Below are 26,740 nucleotides of genomic sequence, written 5' to 3' on the forward strand. Positions count from 1 at the left end.
ATCCCCTTCCAGGAGCAAATTCCTCCCTTAACTGTGATTTAAGCACACAAAGGAAGCCGATTTCCACAAAACTGTTCATCTATGAGCCCAGTATTGACCACAACTTGCAGTGACTCTCCAGGGTCTCAGGCAGAGGTTTTTCCCATTAGCAGCTACCTGAGCCTTTTAAAGTCTGTTGGCAGCATAATTTGCCATTTACATATGTACCAATGAAATGCAAAACCACAGTTAAGGGGGAGATGGAACACAGGAATTTGCTCCAGGAAGCGACCATAGGTTTTCAGGGCCATCTTGGTATTTGTTAAACTTTACATTACTCCTATCCAATGTGAGAAAGCTGTCTCTGTGTCTCTTAACAATGAACATACAAAGCACACAAAAAGGAACCCTTTTTCATTTTGCCACTGCTCTCTCAATCTCAGCATATGGTGGAACCTCACCTTACCTTGCCTTACAGTGGCAGCATGTGTAAACAGATAGAGTTTAGAATATAGACTCCTGAATAATTAGGAGTTTAAATTCTGATTTGATGTCATATATAGCTGTTCTACAACTATAAGCTGCTCAACAAAACACTAAACATAATATGTTTATCTTTATTCTGTGTTCTTGCAAAATAATCTCGAACAAGTCAATACCTTTCTCCACCTCCATCATGAAATGCTAAATCCATCAAAAGATGGAAACCACCCAAACACCATCCATTGTAAGTTACAAAACAAACACTTTCTCCACACCAAATAGACAAAGACGATCAATTCAGGCTATATTTATGTGACCGGAATTTGACTACAATGTTCTTGGTCCTCCTCAAATTTATAGCAATCATCCATGTGATTCACTACAAACAGAGATTTACAGCTAGTGCACCTAATAACTAGGGACGGAAGTATCCGTCAAATTCAGTTCTCTCCTTTTCTCATTTTTCCAATCTTAAATTCAGTTCCCCACATTTCTTTAGCAATTTGCAATTTTTTAAAATTCTCATAAAATTCTTCAGCATTTTAGTGCAAATCTCTCCTAATTAACACATTTTTGTATGCAGTTTTGACTAATGTTCACAGTTTTGCAATCAATTTCTCACAATACAATGCATGTTATTTTCATTAATATGTTTATTTTTATGCACATTTTGTCCCAGGATGTGCATTTCTGTAAACACTGACTGTTTGGAGAACTGCATCACATAATTCAGGTAAGTGCAAATTTCAAAGGATGGCTGTGCTGGTTCTCATACTGTTTTGGAAAGTATGAATGTGATAGATTTGCCTTTAAATGGGAACTGAATCCAATTTTTCCTCTATCCCTACTAATAACAATGGCTTGGATTCTAAGTACTGCAAGCAAACATTTGGTTCAAGGGGACTTTCCTGTCCTCTCCATCATCTGTGCCCCCACCAAAACTTCTTCAGAGGTTTCGGGAACCTCCTGATCGTCATGGAATGGGACATGAGGGCTGCTAGAGGAGAGAGGAACCTCATACCTCATCCTACACTGTTCAAAAGGGTCCCCCAACCCTCCAAGAAAGCTTTTCAGATGGCACAGGTAGAGGATGGTACAAGAAAGTCCCAATGCATGAGTTTCTTTCTGGTCACAGTGCTTACAATCCAAGGCAATGGCAATGTTCACACGTCACTGTAAGCTATAAACAAGAGTGAGTGAATCGCGCCTGCTCGTATTGAGAGGAAACAAACCATGAACCTGGCTTAGTGTTAGGTTCAAAGCAGGGATTGATTGTTTCACTAGTCCAAACAAACTACAATAAGACAAGAACAAATTTTGACTTATATTTGGGTGGAGCAAAACAAATCACAATCCCTGGTTTAAACAAAATGCTAAGCTGGGAATCATGGTTAGTTTCCTCCCAGTGAGAACAAGGAGGATTAAGCAGGAGCAATTCACTCACACATGATAAGCCATGGTTTAAGGAAGGGGTGGGGAACCTTTGTCTCCTCCAGATGTTACTAACTATAACTCCCATCATCCCTATCCATTGCCATGCTTGCTGGGACTGATGGAAGTTATAACACTGGAAGAGCCAAAGTCGCCCACCTCTGGTTTAAGGCTCATCATGATACACACAACATAACATGTGTAAATTACTTGGACAACAATTTCACCACAAGCAAAACTACTGATATGCAAAAATTGTCACATGGCTCTTAACATTAGTTTTATACTATGGATGGGGTAGCTAACCTGTGGCCCTCCAGATGTTGTTGGACCACAATTCTCATCATCCCTGACCATTAGCCATGCTGGATTTGATCTGAGTTAAACAATAACTGGAGGACTACAGGTTAGCCACCCTGGTCTAGGGACAGTTCTCAAATAAAGCTCTCATTTTTGTTGGAGCGGGGGAGGGGGAAGATGAAGGGGGGGGAAATTACATTTCTAGTCCTGAAGATTATAATCTCCAATTTGCTTTTTCTCAAGATGAACATTTTACATAAGTCCAAGAATAACTATTAGAAAAATAGTTTTAAATACTATTGATTATACTGAAGTACTCTAGTTAGAATACAGAGAGATTCAGATATTAAGAAAAAATATCATGGATACCTGTGAATAAAGCCCATGGAGTGAATTGCATCTAATGCAAGAACAACTTCTGCAGTATAAAATCTTGCCCATTTCTCAGGAACATCATAATTGCTCATTAAATTCACCAGATCCCCACCAGGCATGTATTCCATCACCATGTAAAGGTAGCGGTCATCTTGGAATGCATAAAATAACTATAAAAGGAAATAAAGCTAAACACATTGCAAGTTCTTTTCATCACATTGTGTTCTTTTTTTTAAGAAGGCATAGTGATTAGAATTATTATTTGTTAACGTTTAAAGACTAACGTTATGAGAATAGTTTCAGCATCCCTGATATACTTTTCGATAAGTATATCAACCAAAATCCAGAACCAGTTTACTATTTATATACAATGCCTTATTTATCTGAAAATAAATACTATGTCAACTTTGGTGGGAACAGGGGCACAAACACGTCACCACAATATATTGGGCTCACTACAGGGAAGGAGAGTTGAAATGGACATCACTTAAATGTTTGGCCAATCATACCTCAGTTTCTTAAGCTAATATATGCACAAGTCTTTTGCCAATGTAATGCAGCCCCTTCGCAAAAAAACTGCACTTAAACCAGGATCAGATACTGTAGCTATTAATTTATTACACCTCTATATTACACCTCAACCAAGTCCTCTGGGCTAGGTACTTAATCCACTGAGCTCCGACGCAAAAGCAGATGACATAGAACTTTAATATATAGCTAAACGTATTGAGAGACAAGAGGCTGAATCTGTCAGTCTCTGCCAACTGAATTGAAATAGTTTATAGCTGCAGTAATTAGCAGATAATGACCAGCAGCCGGGCCATAAATATGTCGGGCTTGAGCTGAAGAGGCCAGCAACTACAGCAAGTGTGAACTGAAAGAGCATAGAACAGATGAGTCCTTGGGAGTCCAAAATCCAGGAACCGGAGATTCAGTCAGGCAGGTCAGGGTTGAAAGCAGGGATCATAGGCAGGGCTGGCGATGATCTGACACAGAGGTCTAACGTTATTTCCATCAAGAGCCCATGCCACTCACGGCCTTTTCAGCTCAGCAGTTGACGCCAGCAGTTTGCAATCAGGCTTCCCTCTTTTGAGAGCTTGTGGTTTCCAAACAGGCCAACTGCCTCTACTGTTCCAACATTTGCTGGCATCTATACAGAGATCAGAGTAGCTTCCTGGTCACTCTCTGAATCTGATAGGATGACTCCAGCAGGGTCCTACTCCTTGTCTGAGGGTGAACCATCTTGAGTTGCCTCTCTGCTCGTCCCTTTCCCTGAGTCTGAAGTCTCCCATTCGCCTTCATCCTGTGCTGAGTTCTCCAAGGGAAGCATGACAGTATCCAATGATGTTCATGGGCAAGTGGAACAGATTTCACTTCCTTTCCTCTTCCCTAAAACCTTCCATGGACTCTCAAAATCTGCTCTAAAGAATTGGGGAAACCCCGGAAGCAAATTTTTGGGACACACATGGGGCTGCAGGGAGAGTAAATGAGGGTGGGCTGTCCAACACTGGAGGCATTCAAGAGGCAGCTGTTGGGTATGCTTTAAGTTGGATTCCTGCACTGAGCAGGGGGTTGAACTTGATGGCCTTATAGGCCTCTTCCAACTCTTACTATTCTATGATTCTAGGCTGAAGTCCAGTTGCATGAGCAAAAGTCCACTTGCGCAACTTTGGATTCTGCCCAAGATATTTAAAAATTATTCACCCAGATTTTTTTTTATTTTTAGTAATATTCATATTTATAAGCACTGTAGGACTTGTAATAGCAACTGCAAACAGACTTAAACATAGACTTAACGTTGCTTAAATCTGTAAACAAGCACTTTTATGAAAAATGAACTGCCCCTGACTAAGCAAAACTAATGGATAACATACAACTTATTCAAGGATAACTGTGTAAGTGTAACAAAAATTAGTTAATATACCTGCACAACCCAAGGGCTATTTGCAAATGCCATAATATCTCTTTCTTCCCAAAAGAATGCTGAATCTGATCTTTTTATCATCTCAAACTTGCTCAAAAGCTTCATGGCATAGACCTTCCGTGATGACTTGTGCCTTACCTTTAAAAACAAAATTTAAGAAAGAAGAAAATGTTGGCAGAGATTAGAGTTAAAAGCAGAGTCTATTCTTAATCAAATATGCAGAAATGCTAGACATGCCTTGTGTCAAGCAATATCCAATGTACCCAATCATTACCTTCTGCACTTCACATAAAGATATGTAGCAATCCTGTTCTTCTCCAGTCCTCCTGCACATAGTCAACTCATTTGTGTAAGAAAATCCTAACCCCTTGACTCTGAAAAAACGATCAAGGCCATGGCATACCTCCATAGGAGATGCTGAACTATTTTATGGCTGAGGTTATTGAAATGTGCTTGGCACACAGTATACCTGGCTGAATGCAGGCAGTAGGGCAGGAATCACCAACCAGGCACCCATAGGCACCATGGTACCCGCGAAAGCCTTTTTTGGCACTCCTAAGGCAACCAACCCATCATAATGGGTGTTTTTAAAACCAGGGTGATCTCTAAGGGATTCTTTATTTATTAGATTTATATCCCACCCTTCCTCTGAGTAGGAGCCCAGGGCGGCTTGTTCTGCAGTCCAAGAGCAGAAGCTGGAGCTGGAAGAGCCCACCCCCTTCCACTCTGATTGGTTTGGAAGTAAATACCTCCCCTCCTCTGTGGAAGAAACCTGAATGTTGAAAATTGCACTTTGTGGACAAAGGCAGACAAGAGAGGAGAAGTAGGGTGGTGTCCACCATCACCACTAATGTTTTTGGATGACATTTGGGAATGTGGAGAAACAACAGGCTTCCCCAATTACTTGCTTGCCCACTTAAGTCGTGGTGAAGATGGCAGTTGATTCCTTCAAAGTCCTGGAGGGCATTGGAGCAGGGTGGAGAAGCAACAGGGGTAGTTTTCCCAATCACTTCATAGCTCACCTACCCATGTCCTGATGAAGAAGCAATGGGATGGAAGGCAGTTGGGCAGAGAGATGTGTGGTCTGTGGGAGAGAGTAAGATATGTCCTTGAGTGTGTGTGTGGTGGAGAGAGAGAGGTGGTGTACGAGATGCATTTGGGTCTGTGGCCTGTATGTGTGTGGTGGGTACACATGTGCTATGACAGAGGATACAGAGACCACCTCATACATTTTGGGGTACAATGTCATCAGTATGCTGATGACACCCATAAATCTGAGTCAGGAAGAGCCTAGATTCAGTGGTTGTGGGCCAATAGATTGAACATGAATCCTGTCTGAAATAAGACAAAGACACTGTGGGTAAGTGGTTCCCAGGTCCAATAATGGGGGAGTTTGTCTTTTCCAGATGGGTCTGCACTCCCTCTGAAGGAACATGTATGCAGTTTCGGAGAGCTTTTTGAACCATCTTTGTCTATGGAGGCTCAGGAGACCTCTGTTGGTGAAGAGTGCCTATCATCAGCTTTGGCTGGTGCATCAGCTGCATCCTTTCCTGGACAAGGATAGCTTGGCCACTGTGGCATGCATTCCTTTGATCTCTTGATGTGAGACTCCTATTTTATTTGCTGTGTTATTTAAATGGGTTTTATTGCATATTTTAATTATGGCAATTTATTTCAATGTTTTAATAGGAATGTTTTATTATGTATTTTAATTATTATGCATTTTTAATTAGCTTAACAATGTTTTGCAATTGGTTTCTATATTTTGAAACCCACTTAGAAGTCATCTGGGCATTAAGTGGTAAATAAATAAATACATGTCCCTGTATATTTTTTTCTGGTACTGGAATTGCTTCTTTTTATTATTACACAGCAGCATTGTGGAGAGAAATCAAGGCCAGCAGAGCATTGCTAACTTGTCCTAGGTGGGAAGCAACAATGAAAGTACTCTCCTTATTTTATGTCTCCAGCAGCAGCCATTTTGTTATGCCACACCCCAACAGCAGCCATTTTGTGATCAGAGTTTATTGCTTTCTCAAAATTCCAAATGTGCCCACCAGCACAAGAAATGTTGGGTGACCCCCGCAGTAAGGTCTCTCTATAGACATCAAATATTGACTCTCTCTCATATGTGAAGTTCATAATTTATGTCCTGAATATTTCAACTATTTTTCTATTTTCAGAATTATTAAAGGGGCACAGGGTGCCCCTTTAGCTAAGGCAAGAAAGGTTCCACCATTGTAAACCTATTGCTTAAAAACAAAAATGTAACACACTAATCAAGCTAATAACCTGAAATTTAGGATAGATGATCTACTTGATTAGATCTATAAATGTGTCAAATTTCAATTCATTTAAATAAAAATTGCCATAAATACAGCAAATTAAAAACTGCTGAAAACTGACAAGTTTACTTTTTTACTCCAGTTTTTCAACAGACGTATCATATAGTTCTTTCAAACTGGAGTTAAAGCTACCTGATGTACTTTATTCATCCTTGTTAAGGAAAGCAACCCTTTGTCAGGATGCAGGATTGGGGCCCTGATGTTTCAGAAGATGAGGAGAGGGAGGGGGTCATTTGGCCAGAGCCGTGTGAAGAAGACGCAGAGGAGGGGGAGGGAATCTCTGAGATAGAACTGTCTGGCAGCAAAGACCTTGAATGTCCAACAGACACATATCCTTCCCGTGAGCTCCCCACGCCTCCTCCCCCTTCGAGCTTAGAGCAGTTGGAGAAGGAGGGAGAGCAAGGGGGAATCCAACCTCCTCCTGATCCAGGGAAAAGCAAGGAGAAGCAGCCTGATGGTTTAGGCCTTGCCCCACCCGCTTTCCCCCATACCTGAATCAGAGTCCTCAGAAGGGGAGGGGGCAGTGGCACCCCCTTCACCACGTACAAGGAGACAGCAAAAGAGGCAGCAAAGGAAAGGAGAGAGGAGGGGTGTGGATGAGAGCACTTTGAGGCGCAGTGAGAGAATTCGCACTCAATTGCCCCCTTCTTAAGGGACAGGGGGAATAGTGGTTCCTTGTTCTGTCAACTCTCTTCCTAGTCGCAGGTTATGTTTTGTAGTGAAACTTTATGAGACAGCGTAGTCTTTGTCTGGATATTACTCTAATAAAAACTGATTTGCTTTCACCAACTGGTCTGGTTCCTGAGTCCCAACCTGGATACAACACCCTTCACTGTTCTGAGAAGCAATTCAAATAACAACAACTGAGAGCAAAGTTATACAGCGCATATTCAGTTTTATTCTGAAGCTAGAGTGCTACAAGTACTCCAGTGTTTGAAGAAGCCACCTAGTGGATTCTATGTATAATGCCTATGACCCATTCATATGTAAACGTGACCTCGCAGCATGGAATGCACATGTGAGGGGAAGGAAGTCAAGGTTTCAGAGCCTCACACTGCCTTTCTGAAAGCAAACATGCATCATTAGGGTCTAATACCTATTTTTCCTTTCTGTATGTGTGGGAATTGGGAGCTAACCCAACTCCCATATTTTCTTTCTGCATGGTGAGAAAAAGAAGTGGAGGGATTGGGACACACCCTGCATTTCAGAAGGCAAAAACACAGCATGAGGGTCCCAACCACACACTGTTCCTCAGACAGGGAAATAAAAGAACGCATGTATCTGGGTTTCATGCTGCTGTTTTGAAAGCAGAAATGTGGTACTAGAGCCCCGATTCCTACTCTTTCATTCTGTGTGATAAGAAAATGGTGCGCACAGGGATCAGGGCCTCATGATAACGTTTTGCTTTTATAAAGGGTATGTTGGTAGGGCGCAGAAAACCAGGTACCCTCCATCCTTCCCTTCTCACCCCTGTGGCTGCCCACTCACATTTTATCTTAAATGTGGGGGCCAACATGACACCTGTGGGCATCACTGTGCCCTCAGAAGCTCCTATCAATGTCCCTTGCCCTTCATGATTACCATTTGTCCAGTGTTTATAATCCCATGTATATAGATTGATTTGCAAGACAGCAGATGCAAATACATTGGAGAGAGGATGGTATTGACAACTTTGTAATGATTGATATTAATATTAACTGAATATCATATTATATTATTTTGATTGATGGATTGTTTTATTGATGTGTAAACTACTTTGTGACCATCTATGGTGAAAAGTGATTTATAAATATTGGAAATAAATTAATAAATAAAATTATACATTATCCAGCCATTATGCATAACCTTCAACAGACCTTGGTAAATATACATCTCTGAATGGCATTTTGGACATTTACCAAGCAATATGCCTTTTTTCTGGTCAGTACGCATAGTCTCCAGGAAAATGTCTTTTTTTCTATCTGTTTTCAGAAGTGTACAATCTGTGCCTCGCACCCCAGCTGCTTCTAGACCACTGACAAATCTCACATGTCCCACAACACATCCTCCCACTGAGCAGGATAAAGATTAACAATTTACATTTTTCTACAATCCAGCCCTCCTTTTGCAGTTTTCACCTGGAAATTGCTCCCCCCACCCCTCTGCTCTTAAGCGTAAAAGCATGGGGGTAATCATCACGGGAATTACAAAGAAGGGAAGATTTAATCACCTGGGGAAGTGTTAACCAGCTGAAAAAAGAAGACTGGGAAAGAACCTTTGAGCCATTGAGTTATATTCAATCAAGTCCTACTCAGAGGAGACCCACTATAAGTATGAACCTAGGTTAGTCATGTCTATTAAGTTCAATGGGTAGGTCTAGCATGGAATACCACTCTATGTATATGGCCTGTGTCATTTCTTGACACTGCAATACAAACCCTGGCTGGGGAGCATCAGGGCATAATGGAGAGGCAGAACCACCCCTGTACTGGCAGACTTGCTGCTTATGCCAGGGGACTGCTTCAGCAGCAGGGCTATGTCAGCCCCAGTGCCATCACATGATGGTATCAGACCCAATTTGGGCTCCAGGCTGGAACATGATTCGACTGTCTGCCCCGTGCCTTCTACAATGGCTGCTGTCAGTAGGTGAGCTGAAGATGTGGCTGCAGCCCCCTCTTCTGTAAAACCATTCCCTGGGGTGGAATTTGGACTATGCATACATGCTGTGCTTCTGACATGCCAACATCCCTTTTTAAAGCCTTGAAATGAGTGCAGGAGAGGACTTTTTTTCCACCAAGAGTTGGATTCTTTTGGAATAATCTCTCAGCAGTGTGTGGGTCCAGAAATGGCAGTGGATAGGATCAGAGGTACTCTTTCTCTCCCAACCCTCTTCCCTGCTGGATAACCCTCCTTTATGATTCCCATGATGACTGACCCCATGCTGCTTTTTCCTTAGCTTAAGAGGGGGGGGAGGCAATTTCCATCAGAATTGTGGAAGGGAAGGTTTAAAACTTTCCTGTCCCTGCAACTCCCCTTGTGCTGCTCAGCTGACCGGGGAACAGGTGAGAAAGGTGAAAAGGGGGCTAGGCTGCAGAAAAATGTTAATTGTTGATCTTTATCTGGAGCCCCTCCCTTTCCTGCTGCTCTGTTCAGCAGAAGAGTGTGTGTTGTGGGAATGTAAGATTTGGAGGTGGGTGAGATGCAGCCTGGGGAGGGGGCACAGATTGTAAACTTCTGAAATGAGATAGGAAAAAAGCCATAGAGAATATGCACACTGGCTGAAGAATGTACAAAATTCAGCTGAGATATACACATTGCCTAAGGGCTTTGGAGATTATGTATATTGACCAGAAAATGTACACAATTCCCTCTTCATGAGGCCTGATGGATGTGCACAATGGCTAGTTATTATGCACATTAATAACTTACATTCTCCTTAGTGCAGCAGTTCCCAAACCTTTTTGCCACAGACCACTTGAAAATTGCCAAGTGTCTTGGTGGACTACTTAATGATTTTTCTGCCTGTTATAACAATTACAATACACTGTGCTAGATGCTGTATGATTTAATTGTATATTTACAGATATGCCACAGAACACCTGAATGAAACTTGTGGACCACCAGTAGTCCATGGACCACAGATTCACAGCCGCAAGTTACTGTAGTGATTAAATGTACAAAAAGTTATTAAAAACAGGTAATTCAGGTGAAGACAATCTCCAGTCCTAAGCATATTTGGATAGACATAACTATAGATTAATGGGACCTATTGCCAGGTACATTTTTAATAGAACAGCAGGTGTTTTTTGTCAATTCACTCTTCACACTGCAACGCCTGTATTCCCCAAAAATCTGCTCCAGATGGTTGGGCGGCCTGCTAGAAGATATTTCACTCTCAGCAACAGAGTTTTATGTATAATGTTTTAACTAAGAGGAAAATAATCAAAATACAAAATGAAGCACAGAAATATAGATGGCCATTGTTCTGCCGCTACATACATTTTTAAGACAAGCAACAAATCTTGCTTGCTACATTAGAATAAATTATATTCACTTAAAGGGAACACATCTGAGTCTTTGTGTTATGGGCATCCAATGTTGTTCACCCACTTGCACAATAGTAATCCACTCCTGCAATGGGATTTTGTTCCTTCTTTCCCCCTGTCCAAACCCTTCAAGTCCTCCTAATTTGCTCCAAAGGATCCCCCAACCCTTCAGCACAGATTTTGGGGGCCCACAGAGGGATGCAATGTAAGAAGTGCAAAGAAAAGCCCAGTTGCATGAGCAGATGTCTGTTCTCACAATCTCGACCTATACTTCTAATTCAGAGGGCTGGCTACTCATACAATGTTATCATAAATCTCATGACATCTGGAGCTCTAGTGGAAAAATAGATTTTTAGAGAATCAAGATCTCAGGCTTATGTCCATAAAAAATTTCACCTTTGAATTGTGATTGGTTTTGGTCCTTTTATAGCCTGTTCATCAAAACAGCTTGTGATTGCTTACAATAACTTCTTTTAAAATGCCCAAAGTTCCACCTGCTAGATGGGAAAATACCAAACGTCTGGTAAACATGTGAGTGCTCCTTTTTCATTATAATAGCAGCTTCCTCTTTTATAAAATCTAGCCTTGTGCATATACAAAAAATTAAACCTACCAACTGAACTTCCCCAAATGCACCTCTGCCAATCACTTTCACCACTTCATAATCTTCAGCTTTCATACGGAGATCTCTGATTTTGTTTACTGTGTCTTTATCTGTGATGAAAATACAAAGGAAAAAAAATGCTGTACAACGCATAAGCACACATGCTATGTCTTTGAAATAAACTTTCATATAAGAAAAACTTACTGAGTAAACATTTTATTCTATTTATATTCCATCTGTTGCTTGTTAAATACACAAATTGTTTAAAGACAAAAGTTTGCTCTTTTCCTAGCTTTTTTCCCCTTACTGCAAATATCTCCTTTGAATCTTTGGAAGTTACTTTCATTCCTATGGCAACATACAAATGCCAAACACACAATATAACAACACACTGCAGAAACAAGTCAAGAGAGAAGTTTAATGTTAGTTTAACTGATACTTTAATAATTGAAACTAGTAATTAGACTAGACAAAGTCTGCACTCACCACAACATACTCAAATACAAAAGTGTACAAAAGACTAATTGCTAATTTACTCAGCTACAGCATATTTAGGTTATGACATACATGAAAAGTGAAATTCCAACGTTTTGGTCTTTTGCTGTATTACAACTTTACCATGAAAATATAAGCAGGAGGCCTGCAGTTTTAAAAGATCATCCAACAAACTACAATAATTTAAATTCCCAGTGGTCAGATATTCTAACTCCAAATTTGGTAACGTGCTATTTTAATCTACATGGGTCAACACTGGCATGAGATTATATAAAAAGTATTTCAGTTCTGTGGTTATAGAATGCAACAACTGAAAGAGACTTTTCTAATGAAAAGTTCAAAGGAACAATATTTACATGCTAGAATTCTGAATTATTAGGATCTATAGAATGAAATACAGATAGAACCCCCTCCCCAAGCCCCAGATCAATTATTGTAAATTAACTGGGAAGGTGAAAGAGCCATAGCTCAGTGGTAGAACATCTGCTTTGCATCCAAACGGTTCCAGTTTCAATTCCTGGCATCTACAGGTAGGGCTGGGAATGTACCTTGTCTGAACCCTGAAGAGTGCTGCCAGTCAGTGTAGACAATACTAACCATGATAGCCCAATGGTCTGACTCAGTATAATATAGCTTCCTATGTTTCTAAGGAATGAACACTACTACTGTTTAATGCTTCAAATACATTTTATTTATTTATTTATTTATTAAATGTATATCCCGCCCATCTTCCCAAAGGAGCCCAGGGCAGCAAACATAAACAAAACAATTTAACAAGAAAAATATACTAAAAACACTTAAAAACGTTCAAAAACAAAATTACAAATAAAAAAATATAGGAAAAGCTGTCAGCTATCCAGACATAATAAATCATCATTTTAAGTATCATTGCAAATAAGTGTTTTGTTCTTTATTTTATTAATTTAAAGGCCACTTAATATAAAAAATTCTTAGCAGTTTTTGAGCATTTTTGAGCATTATAGTAGTGCAATAATTTTAGAAATCTTTCTAATTGAAGCCCTATGCAAATTTTAAAGCCTTACAGATGACAAATCCAGATCATGTCCCCACACCGACCAGATATGCATTGGATTTAATTTTTCCATAATGCCTCTACCTTGAGAACCCAATACACGCAGCACAATTCCATTGGTATACCCTAATTTGGCAGTCTACTAGAAATACAATAATGCTGGGAAAAACAGAAGGGAGTAGAAAAAGAGGAAAGCCAAACAAGAGATGGATTGATTCCATAAAGGAAGCCACAGACCTGAACTTACAAGATCTGAACAGGGTGGTTCACGACAGATGCTCTTGGCGGTCACTGATTCATAGGGTCACCATAAGTCGTAATTGACTTGAAGGCACATAACAACAACAACAACAACAACAACAACAACAACAAAGTCTAGAGCAGCTTACAAAAAAGAAAAATGCATTAGAAAACAAAACATGCAATATTAACAGCCACAGAACAAAACCCCAATGATGAAAAACTCCAATAAAAATAATTAAAAGCCACAGAGGAACAAGGTATGTGAAGTCTGATTGCATAAAAATGGTTTCAATTTCTGTCTGAAAGACAATAGGAAAGGAGCTAGGCAGATTTCTACTAGAAGGGTCTTCCAAAGCCTTGGAAATATCATGGATAAGCCCCACTTCTCAGGCTTACTTGCTTGACCACTTGTGTTGATGGAACAGAGTCTCTAAGGCAGGTCTAAAAGTCAGGACAGGTTGATATGGCACAAGACAATCTTTGCGCTTATGACGGCCAAGACCGGCACTTTAAATTGAACCCCAAAACAAGTAACCAGCAGACCTGTTTTATGACTGAAACAATATCCTCTGATTGTGAAGTTAAAATAAATGGAATTTCTTACCGTGAATTTCTCTTTCCAGGGGTTCCTGGAGGGCATTCAGATTCTCGGGATGGCATTGCGCTGGGGGGAGGTGCCATCCCGAGAATCTGAATGCCATCCAGGAACCACTGGGGAAAGAGCAAGTTTATAACAGGAAAGAAACAGCAGTCTATAGATTAGGGGTGCTCCTGGATCCATCTTTGTTGCTAGAAGCCTAGGTGACCTCAGTGGCTAGGAGTGCCTTTTACCAGTTTTGGCTGGTAAGACAATTTATTTATTTATTATTATTTATTATTTCAATTTATATACCGCCCTTAGCGAAATAGCTCTCAGGGCGGTGAACAAACAAAATAAAATACAATATATCATAATAAAAATACAAAAACATATACAAACAACGAAAAGCACAGCAAAAACAAAATAAATACTACAAAAATTAAAATACAGATTAAAAGATTAAAAAAGTTAAGAAGATTAAAATGCCTGGGAGCATAAAAAGGTCTTTACCTGGCGCCGAAAAGATGGAAGTGTAGGCGCCAGGCGTACCTCTTTGGGGAGGCTGTTCCACAACTCAGGTGCCACCACAGAAAAGGCCCTAGATCTCGTAACCACCCTCCGGGCTTCCCGATGGGTTGGTACCCGGAGGAGGGCCTTAGATTCTGAACGAAGTGAACGGGTAGGTTCATAGCGAGAGAGGCGTTCCACAAGGTATTGAGGTCCCACGCCGTGTAAGGCTTTATAGGTCAAAACCAGCACCTTGAATCTCGCCCGGAAGCAAATAGGAAGCCAGTGCAGACGCGCCAGGACAGGTGTTATATGCGAAGACCGACTGGTCCTCGTCAATAATCTGGCAGCTGCGTTCTGCACCTGTTGCAGCTGTTTGTAAACTAGAATAGCCTAACACTGTCATACATGCACTGGCAACCTTCCAGCAGGATTACTGCAATGTGCTCTATATTGGGCTGCTCTTGAGGTTGACCTGGAAGCTGCAGCTAGTGCAAAATGTGGCAGCTCAACTGCTCACTGGGGCAGGATATTGCCAACTGAAAAAATTGAACTGACTGCCAATTAGCTACCAGGCTAAGATCAAGGTGCTGGTTTTTGTGTGTCCAGCCATATACAGCTTGGGACCAGGATACTTGAAATACCATCTCACCCCTTATATGCCCAGTTGATCACAGCGCTCAGCAGGTGAGGGCATCCAGCAGATAGTATCTCATCAGGAAGTCCATTCTGCACAACACAGGAATTGGGCCTTTAGTGTTGTGGAATTCACTCCCCTTAAATTATACAGCCACAAGAGTGGCTGTATACTATAGTCAGCGGGGATTTTTCACATTCCGCAATGTTAAATGGAAAATATCCCCCCATGCCATTCTGAGGCTTCCCATAAGCTCATTTCAAAACAAAACCTTGCAAAACTTATAGTTCTGAACTCAGAAACGCTTGCTTAACAACCCTGTCAATTTTCATGGCGATACACAAAACGGTCAGAGAGAATCGAGAGTTCAAAGTCTAAAAAGAGAGAAAAAAACTCAGAGCCCTTTTGGACTTTTTTCTGCGAGTTCTCATTATCTGTTGAAATTCATTAAAAATCAGCCATGTTCACAGAGTACCTGTAATCCTAATACTGACGTTGCCCCATACTCTGATCTTCATCTACTGCAGTTCAAAAGTTAAAAAAGAATGCCTGGTTGATTTTTAATTAATTTAAGAAATTTTCGCTGGAAGCCTATTATAATGCGGGGCATGCTCAGTAAGGACCAACTGTCAGTGTTCTAAAAGCCTCACAGCTGCTGGGCTTGGCTAATTAGAGGGCCACACCCACACCAGACTTGATTTCACTTGAGACAGTCATGGCTTCCCTCAAAGAATCCTGGAAAGTGTAGTTTGTGAAGGGTGCTGAGAGGAGACTCCTATTCCCGAGAGAATGGTTTAACAGTCAGCCACTCTGATTAAAGGTCTGTGAGAGAAACAGGGTATCTCCTAGCAACTCTCAGCACCCTTCACTAACTACACTTCCCAGGATTCTTTGAGAGAAGCCATGATTGGCTTTGAGAGAAGCCATGATAAATTCTTTTAAATTGTTTTTAAAATATGTGTTTTTAAATTTGTATATTTGTTTTTAATGTTTTTAGTTATTGTAAACCACCCAGAGAGCTTCGGCTATGGGGCAGCATATAAATACACTAAATAAATAGATAAATAAATAATGATTGTCCAAAGTGTAATAGAGGCCTGGTGTGGATGTGGCCAGGAACAGGTTTGTTTTAAATTTGGGTGGAAGGTAGGGTTGCCAGGTTCAGGGCCTGAGACTGATCCTGTATCTTTAGTAGAAGAGAAAGTCAGCCAAGTGCAGGTGTTCTTGCAACACTGTAATGGGAAAAACCACAAGGTAGAATTCTCCCTTCCCTCTGCCCAACTGTGAAAGATACAGAAGACGTCTTGGTTGGCAGGCCCAGCCTGGTCAGTTTTACCTATCCTAATCATGATTGCATAGGAGTATATCCAATTCAACTCAATAATCATACAAATGATCAGACCTGCCTTTTCCCTCCTTCCCCTTTCCTCTCCCTTTCTCCTCCCCTCTTCCTTCTTCCGCCTTCCCTGCCCACTCCAGCCCTCCGTCCCTCCCCCGTCAGTTTTACCTATCCTAAGCATGATTGCATGGGAGTAAATCCCACTGAACTCAATAAACATGCAAACGACCACATCTGTCCTTCTTCTCCCCTCCCCCTCCTGCTTGCTCCCATCCCAGTCCTCCCCTCTGCCTTTCCACCCCTCCCTCCTCCCCCTCCTCCCTTCTCCATCCCCTGTGGTCAGTTTCACCTATCCTAAGCATGATTGCAGGGGAGTAAATCCCATTGAACTCACTAAGCATGCAAATGATCAATCCATTCTCAACAAACTTGCACAGGATCCCATTTCTTACCTCCAGGATTAAAAAGCAGGGAAATTCACTAATAGGCAAAAAACCTTGCAGTTTAAGAATGTACCTATAGCCCACAGATATTTCTACCAAACTTTAAAAAGCAGGGAAATTGGGCAGCTATAGTGAATGCACCAGGGGAACAGGAGACCTGAACTCCTCTCTGAGATATTGTACTGCCCTACAAAGTTGTCAAAATGCAAACACAATTTGGGTTGGTCTTTCACAGTCCAATCCACTTGCTGTGTAGCTTGGAAGAATTTGGTAACCTGTGCCTCTGAGCATATGGTGAGTGGTGGCAACACCTGTAATCAGCCCAAATAATAGAAAGAAGGTATGTCCTGTGCTGATCTTGTTTTAGCCGGGAGGAAGCAACATTATTAAGACAGTTAATATAGTTCAGATGGTCACTGTAAATATGTCGGATTTACTTTGCAATTTTAGTGACGTTTTCTGTAGGAAATCATTTTCTTTTGCTTTTGTTTCTATGAATATGTGAAGTACAGCAACACTTTGCAAAATTTATACTAAAAAAATCCCAAACATAATTGTGGAATAATGGCACTGACTTCTGCAAAATAGTCTCCAGTGGACCTCAGAAGCGTCTCAATTTGCACAAGATAAAACAGTGGGAGGTGAAATATATTCTAGCAAAATTCTAGGTGTGCTCTATGTTTTTAATTGATTGTGAACACCTTGCCTTAAATAAAGTGGTTTAAACATAGCAGGCTGAAAACATGCATCCTCTTTTTTCCAACAACTAGAGTCATTGCTAAAGTAGCAGCATATCAGTCTGATTTTACATTAAACTGCAGTTTCAGGTCCAACTGCTAATGCACCCAAAATAGAAATAGACCATAACCTCCAGTTTGAAACAAAAAAGGCTATCTTCACCATCATATGACATTGACCAATAAAAAGGCTTTGAAATTAATACAAATAAATTTGACACAGATTTCTAGGATGAATAATGAGGGAAATAAAATTTTCTAGTTTAGATTCTCTGTAGAAACATTAGTAACACAGGAAAGAAGCAAAGTAAGAAGAACACCAACAAACATACAAAAATATAATTCTCCATCTTTGGAGATGGCAGGTGTTGCCACCACTCATCATATGCTCAGAGGCACGTTACCAAATTCTTCCAAGCTACACAGCAAGTGGATTGGACTGTGATTTGTTTTTGTGTTTGCATTTTGACAACTTTGTAGGGCAGTACAATATCTCAGAGAGGAGGTCAAGTCTCCTGCTCCCCTGCTCCCCTGGTGCATTCGCTATAGCTGCCCAATTTCCCTGCTTTTTAAAGTTTGGTAGAAATATCTGTGGGCTATAGGTACATTCTTAAACCGCAAGGTTTCTTGTCTATTAGTGAATATTAAACAGGCACCATCTCTGTTGTCTTTTCAGCATCTACTGAAGACCTTCCTCTTTCAACAAACCTTTTACATAGATACCTTTATCCTAGCCTGAATCTGTATTCAAATTCTTTGTCAAGATGTTTGTTTTTAAGATGTCTTTATCATTTTATCAGCTGTTTGCTGCCCTAGGCTCCTTTTGGGAGGAAGGATGGGGTATACATTTTATTATTAATAATAAATCAATACATCAATACCAGGTAAATCTCTAGCAGATACATTATGAAACAACTGAAGTTTTCTAATCTCTTTATGTAGAGGACATTGCAATAGTCTAGCCTTGATGTAATTAAAGTACATATAACTGATTCCACTCCCTCTAGGATGCACACCTTAACATGGTGAGGGGGTTTGAGAGTGTTAAAGAAGCTGAGAGCAATGCCATCAGGAATCTAGACCAAGAGGCTAGACTCCTAGCAGGGGCACCCAAAGCGGTAATGGTCAAAGCTGAGACACCAGACTAAGAGGCATCCAAACTCAGAGGAAGGCAATGGTAAACTATCTCTGAATACCACTTACCACAAAAACCTGATGAACAGAGTATCCAAAATCCAACAGGAGATAGTGCTGGAAGATGAGACCCCCCAGGTCAGAAGGCACTCACTGAGCTACTGGGGAAGAACAAAAGACAACTACGAGTAGCGCTGTGACTAATGACGCAGCTGGGTCAAACCCGAAAGGAAGCCCAGAGGCTGATGCGCACAGATGTGAAAGGAGAGTCCGGAGTTGTACAACGCATACAATAGGAACATGAAATGTGAGAAGCATGAACCAGGGAAAGTTAGAAACTGTCAAGAAACTGAATACATCAACATTACAATACTTGGCGTGAGTGAATTAAAATGGACGGGAATGGGACATTTTCAATCAGGCAACTACAAAATATTTTATGCAGGAAATGAGAAATTAAGAAGATATGGGGTTGCTTTAATAGTGAGAAGTGATGTAGCAAAAGAAATTAGGAGCTACTACAACAAAACGTCTGAGCAAGTGATATCAATGAGATTAAATGGGAAACCTATTAACATAACCATCATCCAAGTCTATGCTCCAACGGCAAACACAAGAGAAGAGGAACTTGAGAGATTTTACATAGAAGTACGGGAACAAATTGATCACACACCAAAACAAGATGTGCTGATAATCATGGGAGACTGGAATGCAAAAGCAGGGAACACAGAAGGACTAGGAATTGTGGGGAAATAGGGCTTAGGAGATAAAAATGAAGCAGGAGAAAGACTTATTGAATTCTGTGAAGCCAATAATTTGTTTCCTGCAAACACATTTTTTGTGCAACCAAAAAGACAACTGTACACGTGAACATCACCAAATGGTCAATATAGGAATCAAATTGATTATATAATTGGTAGCAAAAGGTGGAGAACTTCCAGACTTTCTGCGAAAACAAGTCTAGGAGCAGACTGCAGTACAGATCATAAACTGGTCATATCGAAAATCAGGCTAAAGCTAAAGAAGAACAAAGCAATCATAATGCCAAAATACAATTTAAATAACATCCCAGAAGAATAAAAATATCAAATAAGAAACAGATTTGAGGCTTTAAACTTAGTTGACAAGAGAACCAGAAGAACTATGGAATGAAGTCAGAGACATTATCAGGGAAGAATGCAAAAAGACAATACCTCTGGTTAAAAAGAAAGACCTCAATGCATGACTGAAGAAACTCTTAAAATGGTTCAAGAGAGAAGGAAAGCAAAAGCAAAAGGAGATAGAAACACGGTCACAACCCTAAATGCAACAATACAGGCGACTAGTACATAGGGACAAAGAAAACTATTACAATAGCTGTTGTACAGAAATAGAAGAGGACAACAAAAAGGAAAGAACAAGAGCCCTATTCCAAAAGATGAGAACAATGAAAAGGAAATTTAAACCAAGAGTAGGGATGTTGAATCATCAACAAGGGAACACTTTGACTGACCGACATGAAATAAAAGGAAGATGGAAGCAATACATTGAAGAACTCTATAAAAGAGATGCCAGGATGACAGATTCATTCATGGAGGAACTGTATGATGAAGAACCAGAAATTTTAGAATGTGAGGTGAAAGCTCTTAAAATACTTGGAAGAAAGAAATCACCAGGAACAGATGGCATAGCAACAGAGTTGCTACAAGCTACTGAGACTGAATCTGTCCAAATTTTGACAAAAATTTGTCAAGAAATATGGAAAACAAAACAATGGCCCACAGACTGGAAGCGCTCAATATATATCCCAATTCCAAAGAAAGGGGATCCCAGGGAATGCAGTCATTATCGAACTATTGCCTAATATCCCATGCAAGTAAAATAATGCTCAAGATTCTACAACAAAGGCTCTTACCATATATGGAGCGAGAAATGTCAGATGTCCAAGCTGGATTTAGAAAGAGAAGAGGCACCAGAGATGATATCGCAAACATACATTGGATAATGGAACGGACAAAGGAATTTCAGAAGAAAATCACCCTGTGCTTTATAGATTACAGCAAAGCCTTTGACTGTGTAGATCATGAAAAACTATAGAATGCTTTAAAAGAAATGGGGGTGCCACAGCATCTGATTATCCTGATGCGCAACCTATACTCTGGAGAAGACGCTACTGTAAGGACAGAATATGGAGAAACCGATTGGTTCTTAACAGGAAAGGGTGTGAGACAGGGGTGTATTTTAACAACCTATTTATTTAATCTATATGCAGAACATATCATACGGAAAGCGGCATTGGACCAAGATGGTGTGAAAATTGGAGGGAGAAATATCAGTAATTTGAGATATGCAGACGATACCAAACTCTTAGCAGAAACCAGTAATGATTTGAAACGAATGCTGACGCAAGTTAGAGGAAAGCACAAAAGCAGGACTACAGCTGAATGTCAAAAAGACTAAATGACAACAGAAGATTTATGTAACTTTACAGTTGACAATGAGGACACTAAACTTGTCAAGGATTATCAGTATCTTGGCACAGTCATTAACCAAAATGGAGACATAGTCAAGAAATCAGAAGGTGGCTAGGACTGGGGAGGGCAGCTGTGAGAAAATTGGAAAAGGTCCTCAAATGCAAAGATGTATCACTGAACACTAAAGTCAGGATCATTCAGACCATGGTATTCCCAATCTCTATGTATGGATGTGAAAGTTGGACAGTGAAAAAAGCAGATAAGAGAAAAATCAACTCATTTGAAACGTGGTGTTAGAGGAGAGCTTTGCGGATACCATGGACTGTAAAAAAGACAAATAATTGGGTGTTAAAACAAATTAAACCAGAACTATCACTAGAAGCTAAAATGATGAAACTGAGGTTATCATACTTTGGACACATAATGAGAAAACATGGTTCACTAGAAAAGACAATAATGCTGCGGAAAACAGAAGGGAATCGGAAAAAAGGAAGGCCAAACAAGAGATGGATTGATTCCATAAAGGAAGCCACCGACCTGAACTTACAAGATCTGAACAGAGTGGTTCACAATAGATGCTCTTGGAGGTCGCTGATTCATAGGGTCGCCATAAGCCATAGTCGACTTGAAGGCACATAACAACAACTGATTCCAGTTTCGTCTTCTCTATAGAGGAAGAGCAGCCTTCCCCAACTTGGTGCTCTCCATTGCTGACTAGGGTTGATGGGAGGTGTTAGTTCAAAGGAGCTGGAGGACATCACACTAGGGAAGGCTGAGACAGAGCATCATCAGCATACTGGTAACATTCACCCCAAGCCTTTGGATGACCTCACCCAATGTTTCACATAAATCCTTGTGGCATCCCATTATCTAGGCTATGGGTGGAATGGCAGTTCTTCTAACACTACCTTCTGGGACCAACTCTCCATGTATAACGGAGGTCACAGAATACAATGCCCCATAAGCCCATTCCTGTAATTTCAGACTCAAGTCAAGGTTTTGATTCTTGAAGTTAAAACCCTAAATGGCTTGAGACCCCTAGGCTTTTCTTCCACATATTGCTTCCCATGTACCTTGATCAACAGTACAGTTCTTGCTAAGTTTTCTCCAACCACCTGGTGCAGTGAATGGGTATGAGAAGAACTGCCTAGGATGCACTCCCCAAAGAAGCCCATCTGATAAAGTCATAGCTTTTTATGGAAGCTAACTGTTTACTATTATCTCTTCTGTTGCTGCAATATGATGGTGCTTCCCTGTTTACCCTTGCATCTAACTCCCTTTCCTTCGTCTGTTGTCTTCCCTGTGTCAAATTTTAAACTGTAAACTCATATAAGGATCTGTCTTCTTGTACTTGTATGCACCAAGCACACTGATCACATTATAAAAATGAGAACTGAAATAGAATTGCAAATAACCTGTCAGCAGAGTGTATTAGGGATAGTGACTGAGAGTGATGCCCAACAGCAAGTGAGCTATAAGTACACACAATGAAACGTCTTCCTCCTGCTCCTCTCTGAAGCCCCCAGTACCTCCCAACAAAGCATGACCAGAAGTAGGGGGATTTATCAAACATTGTTGTTGTTGTTGTTATTGTTGTTGTTATCCAGGTCGGAATCAAAACATTCTGAGTTGAGCTGTACAGGGCTGAAGAAGGAGGGAAAACTGGGAAGGAGAGAAAACTCACAAGTGGGAAGAGAATCCTTGTGCTCCACTGGCACATGATAATTTTGCCTGACTTTGGACAATTTCTCCTACACGCATGCACACGCACATTGTAGCACCATGTGACTCATCCCACATAGTCTGGGTAAGCCCCACAAATATTTGCATTTTTATAATTGTGATACATTGGAAAGAGGGTTCAGAATTTTGTGAAGCAGTCATTTGCTCAATGCTATTTGATCTAATACGTTTCAGAAAAAAGAGTTCAAACAGTTAGTTCCAATTCATGCTCTAAATCCTACCCTCTCTGTGGTTGAAGGATCCAGGGAGGGGACAATAAGCCATCCTGTCAGGACAGACACCGCACATACTGAAATTCTGCTGCTCATTATGTGCACAGCATGAACTGCCACCATCTCCCTCTCTCTATTCATAGGTTTGCCTTAATTTTTAGTCCCCCAAGAAGTTCACTGTAGACGTTCAGGGCATTTATCCTTGCAACAACTCTGTGACATATATATGTAGTATATATGAGTTCTTTTCGCTCCTTAGAGCAAAACCCTCAAAACTCCAGATTTGTTCAAACAAAACAGAAAACTGTACACTGGGACATTATCAACACAAGAAATCATGTAAATGTATACACACACATACTTACATTTGTTTAAAAAGGTGTCTATGTTTTTATTTTTTCTTAAAGCAGGAAAGTCCAAATCGTACACCAAAGCATCTAATCCATCCTGAAGAACAAAAATGATACATTTCTTTAGGCTACAATTCATATGCATTATCTACATACAACTTCTCAGTCTTTAACTATATTTAATGAATACACGAAACAGAAATAATTAATCATGCTACAGTCTACAAATTTAAGTTATTAAAAAAAGACACATCAATATGCAGAAGTCATTTCACTGCTTTAGTATATTGCAGTTCTGCTCTGACATTCTTATCAATCCAACAATAAATCCAACATAATTGTCCTTACACTAGGCTGGACATGGATAACCTTCCAAAATGTATTATTATTATTATTATTATTTATTTAAAACATTTCTATGACACCTCCTTTGTCAAGTCTTGGCGCAGTGTACAATATTAAAACACATATCAAAAATTACAATACAGGTAGAAAATGCAACTGAAATTAACCGAGTTCAAGCAATAGAGATTTACAGCCTTATTGCCAGAAAGCAATTAGAAGTGTGGCAGAGGGTGGATAAAAACCAGTGATTATTTTAAAAAATGGATTTTTTAACTTAAATCGGATTTTCAATTTAGATTGGTTTTTTTCCCAAAAAATATTAATAAAATAGTAAATGTCTGTCTCATTCAATTCTATCTTATTACAAACATGGTAAACCTACACTTACAGTCTCATTAAAATGAATTAATTGCTCTATCAAACTGACACAGATTGAGTTACCTACCAAATACACACTTCAGTTTTTTATCTCATGGAAATGGCTCTGCCCAATTTAACTTTCTTTGACTTCTTGGAAATTCTGGACTTTCAGCTTCTGTTTCTCTGACTAAAGTTACATGTGCAAAAACACAGGCTGGATGGGAATGGAAAGGTTGTTGTTCTGAGCTTATGTAATTATGGAGCTGGGCCACACAAGGCAAAGGAATTAGGACAGAGTCAATATAGAAAATGACAGCTGGAGGCAGAGTAGAAAAAAACAGTGGAGAGGACTAAAAAGAAAAAATGGAGTACAGACACAGCTTTCAGTTCCTATAGTCCCTCACACTTTTGCCACAGAAGAACTGTCATGACTTCCAGGCGTAAAAGAGACCCTATCCGGGAATATCTTGAAGAAATTCCTTCCCTGGGCAAAAAAAGGAAAACCTGTAAAGATAAACAGTGCAAGAAGGAGATGCAGGGCCTAGTTGCAAGAATGATGAAACATCATAATGATACTTGCTTATTGGGAGAAAATGATGTGGATGAAGATGTGGATATACCTGAAGAACAATGTAGATCAACTGGTTAGTAAATTGAATAATTCACTTTGAAAAGCATTATGGGAAATGCACCATTTGTCAAGACTCTCTCTGTCTTTTAGTATTAGTGTTATTCAAGAAGCTGTGTTGGATATTAATAAGGGGGGGGAAGCTTACCTCCTTATGGACTGCTTAGTTAACTAGAGTTAGAATCTATAACCCAAGTTTACAGTATAGAAAGAATTGCTACTGGGTATCATTTTCTTATTTTATATCACATAACATAACCCTTGTTTTGGAACACCATAGCAGACCAAAATTGTGATGCCATAAGACTATTCCCTGTTTTACTTCAGCATAGCATCTCTAGAGAACGTCATTCTATACTTGTTTTCTCAAAAAAACCCACCATCTGCAGCTTGACACTGGCAATATTTACATACTATTTCCTAAATTAATAAAAATCAAGTTATCTAAACAATTACACAAAGTGTACCCTTCTTGTAAAATCCTACATTGAGTTATAAATTAGCAAGTTTTAGTAATCAGATTTGCGCCATTATTTAAAAAATATGTGAAGAACTGTAAGTGACAAACTCTTGGTGATTTAAATCCATCCATCCAGGCAAAGAATCTTGCCTGCAGTGTTTCCTGCAATTTCACTCTAGCACAAAACTACTGTAGCAAACAATGCAAGGGATGACAAGCCATATGACAACACAAGCCACCAACTCTGTCTATGACAGTGCCTGTTGAGCCCCAGCTGTCTCACGAGGCCCCAGGAGGGTAAAGGCATGAGTTTCAGGTTCCCCAGCAGTCAGAAGGCGCGGAGGATCCAGTAGTTGTTGAGTCTCCTCAAGACCTTGGAGAAGGGAGTGAGTTTTACTTCGTGCCAATTCCCATGGACGGCACTGCCTCCGAAGAGGACAGCACGCAGCCTCCAGACATGCCAGAAGAGCAGTTAGGCAATGTTTTGGAGCGCGCGTTGACTCCCCCTTTACCAAGCGGCTCTCGGGATGCTTCAAACGCATCTCTGCCCCCTGACCTCGAGCCTGTTGCTAAGGAGCCTGTTCTTTCGGATCAGCAGTTGGAAGCACGCCCCCCCTTCACCTTGCTCTTGACGCTGTGAGAAACGGACAGGGCAGAGGCAGGGCTTGCGAAGGAGTCAGAGATTATGATCCCAGACTTTTCCTACTTAAGACTGCAGCTCTACTCCATATGCTGCAGAGCATGTGTAGAGCATAGTTAGGGAATTGTAGTGAGTTAGCATAGGACAGCCTTTCCCCACCAGTGTGCCTCCAGATGTTGTTGGACCACAACTCCCATCAGCCTCAGCCAGCATTGCCAATGGTCAGGAAAGATGGGAGTTGTGGTCCAACAACATCTGGAGGCACACTGGTTGGGAAAGGCTGGCATAGGAACTTCTATGAAGCGAACTGCCTTTGATGTATCCATTACTTTAATAAAACAAGAATTGCATTCATCTTCGTCTCCAACTCATGCCTTTTGCCCTGAGCAAGACAGTGCCTGAGTCATTACAGGAGAAGCATTACATATGTATGGCTTGTATACATAGGCTACATAAACCAAATAAAAGGCACTAATGGATAATATGCCACTATTTTGTAAACAGTGACCATGAAAAAAATGAAATGGACTGCCGTCAAGTTGATTCCGACTTATAGCAACCCTATGAATAGGGTTTTCATGGTAAGCTGTATTCAGAGGGGGGTTACCATTTCCTTCAACATCAACTTCGCTGTACCGGCCATGTTATTCGAATGCCTAATCACCGTCTTCCAAAGCAGCTACTTTACTCCCAGTTTAAGGATGGAAAATGGAACATTGGTGGACAGCAAAAGAGGTTTAAAGATGTTCTTAAAGCGAATCTAAAAAAATGTAACATGAACATCGACAACTGGGAAGTCTTGGCCCATAAACATCCCAAATGGAGGTCGGCTGTTGTCAAAGGCACTGTGGACTTTGAAGAAGCACGAATACAGGGCAAACGGGTCAAACGAGCTAAGCAGAAGGCACGTCAAACAAATCCTCATTGGGACCATC

At 40.5% G+C, this 26,740-nt stretch overlaps 1 protein-coding gene across 4 annotated transcripts in view; it reads right to left on the minus strand.

The window, feature by feature from the left end:
* The window catches only part of ROCK1 (Rho associated coiled-coil containing protein kinase 1), a 194,678-nt gene that overhangs the window by 118,933 nt on the left and 49,005 nt on the right, over window positions 1-26,740 (minus strand). For 3 of the 4 annotated variants that reach the window (XM_061596599.1, XM_061596608.1, XM_061596626.1), the window contains exons 2-5: window positions 23,388-23,469; window positions 11,476-11,576; window positions 4,493-4,630; window positions 2,563-2,738 (exon numbers count right to left, since the gene is read on the minus strand). In XM_061596599.1, the coding sequence (XP_061452583.1) occupies window positions 2,563-2,738; window positions 4,493-4,630; window positions 11,476-11,576; window positions 23,388-23,469 (497 nt within the window). The remainder of the gene's footprint in view (window positions 1-2,562; window positions 2,739-4,492; window positions 4,631-11,475; window positions 11,577-23,387; window positions 23,470-26,740) is intronic. The other variant, XM_061596617.1, reaches the window with a different exon arrangement.

This window comes from Rhineura floridana, chromosome 1, assembly GCF_030035675.1.
Source record: "Rhineura floridana isolate rRhiFlo1 chromosome 1, rRhiFlo1.hap2, whole genome shotgun sequence".
NCBI lineage: Eukaryota > Metazoa > Chordata > Lepidosauria > Squamata > Rhineuridae > Rhineura > Rhineura floridana.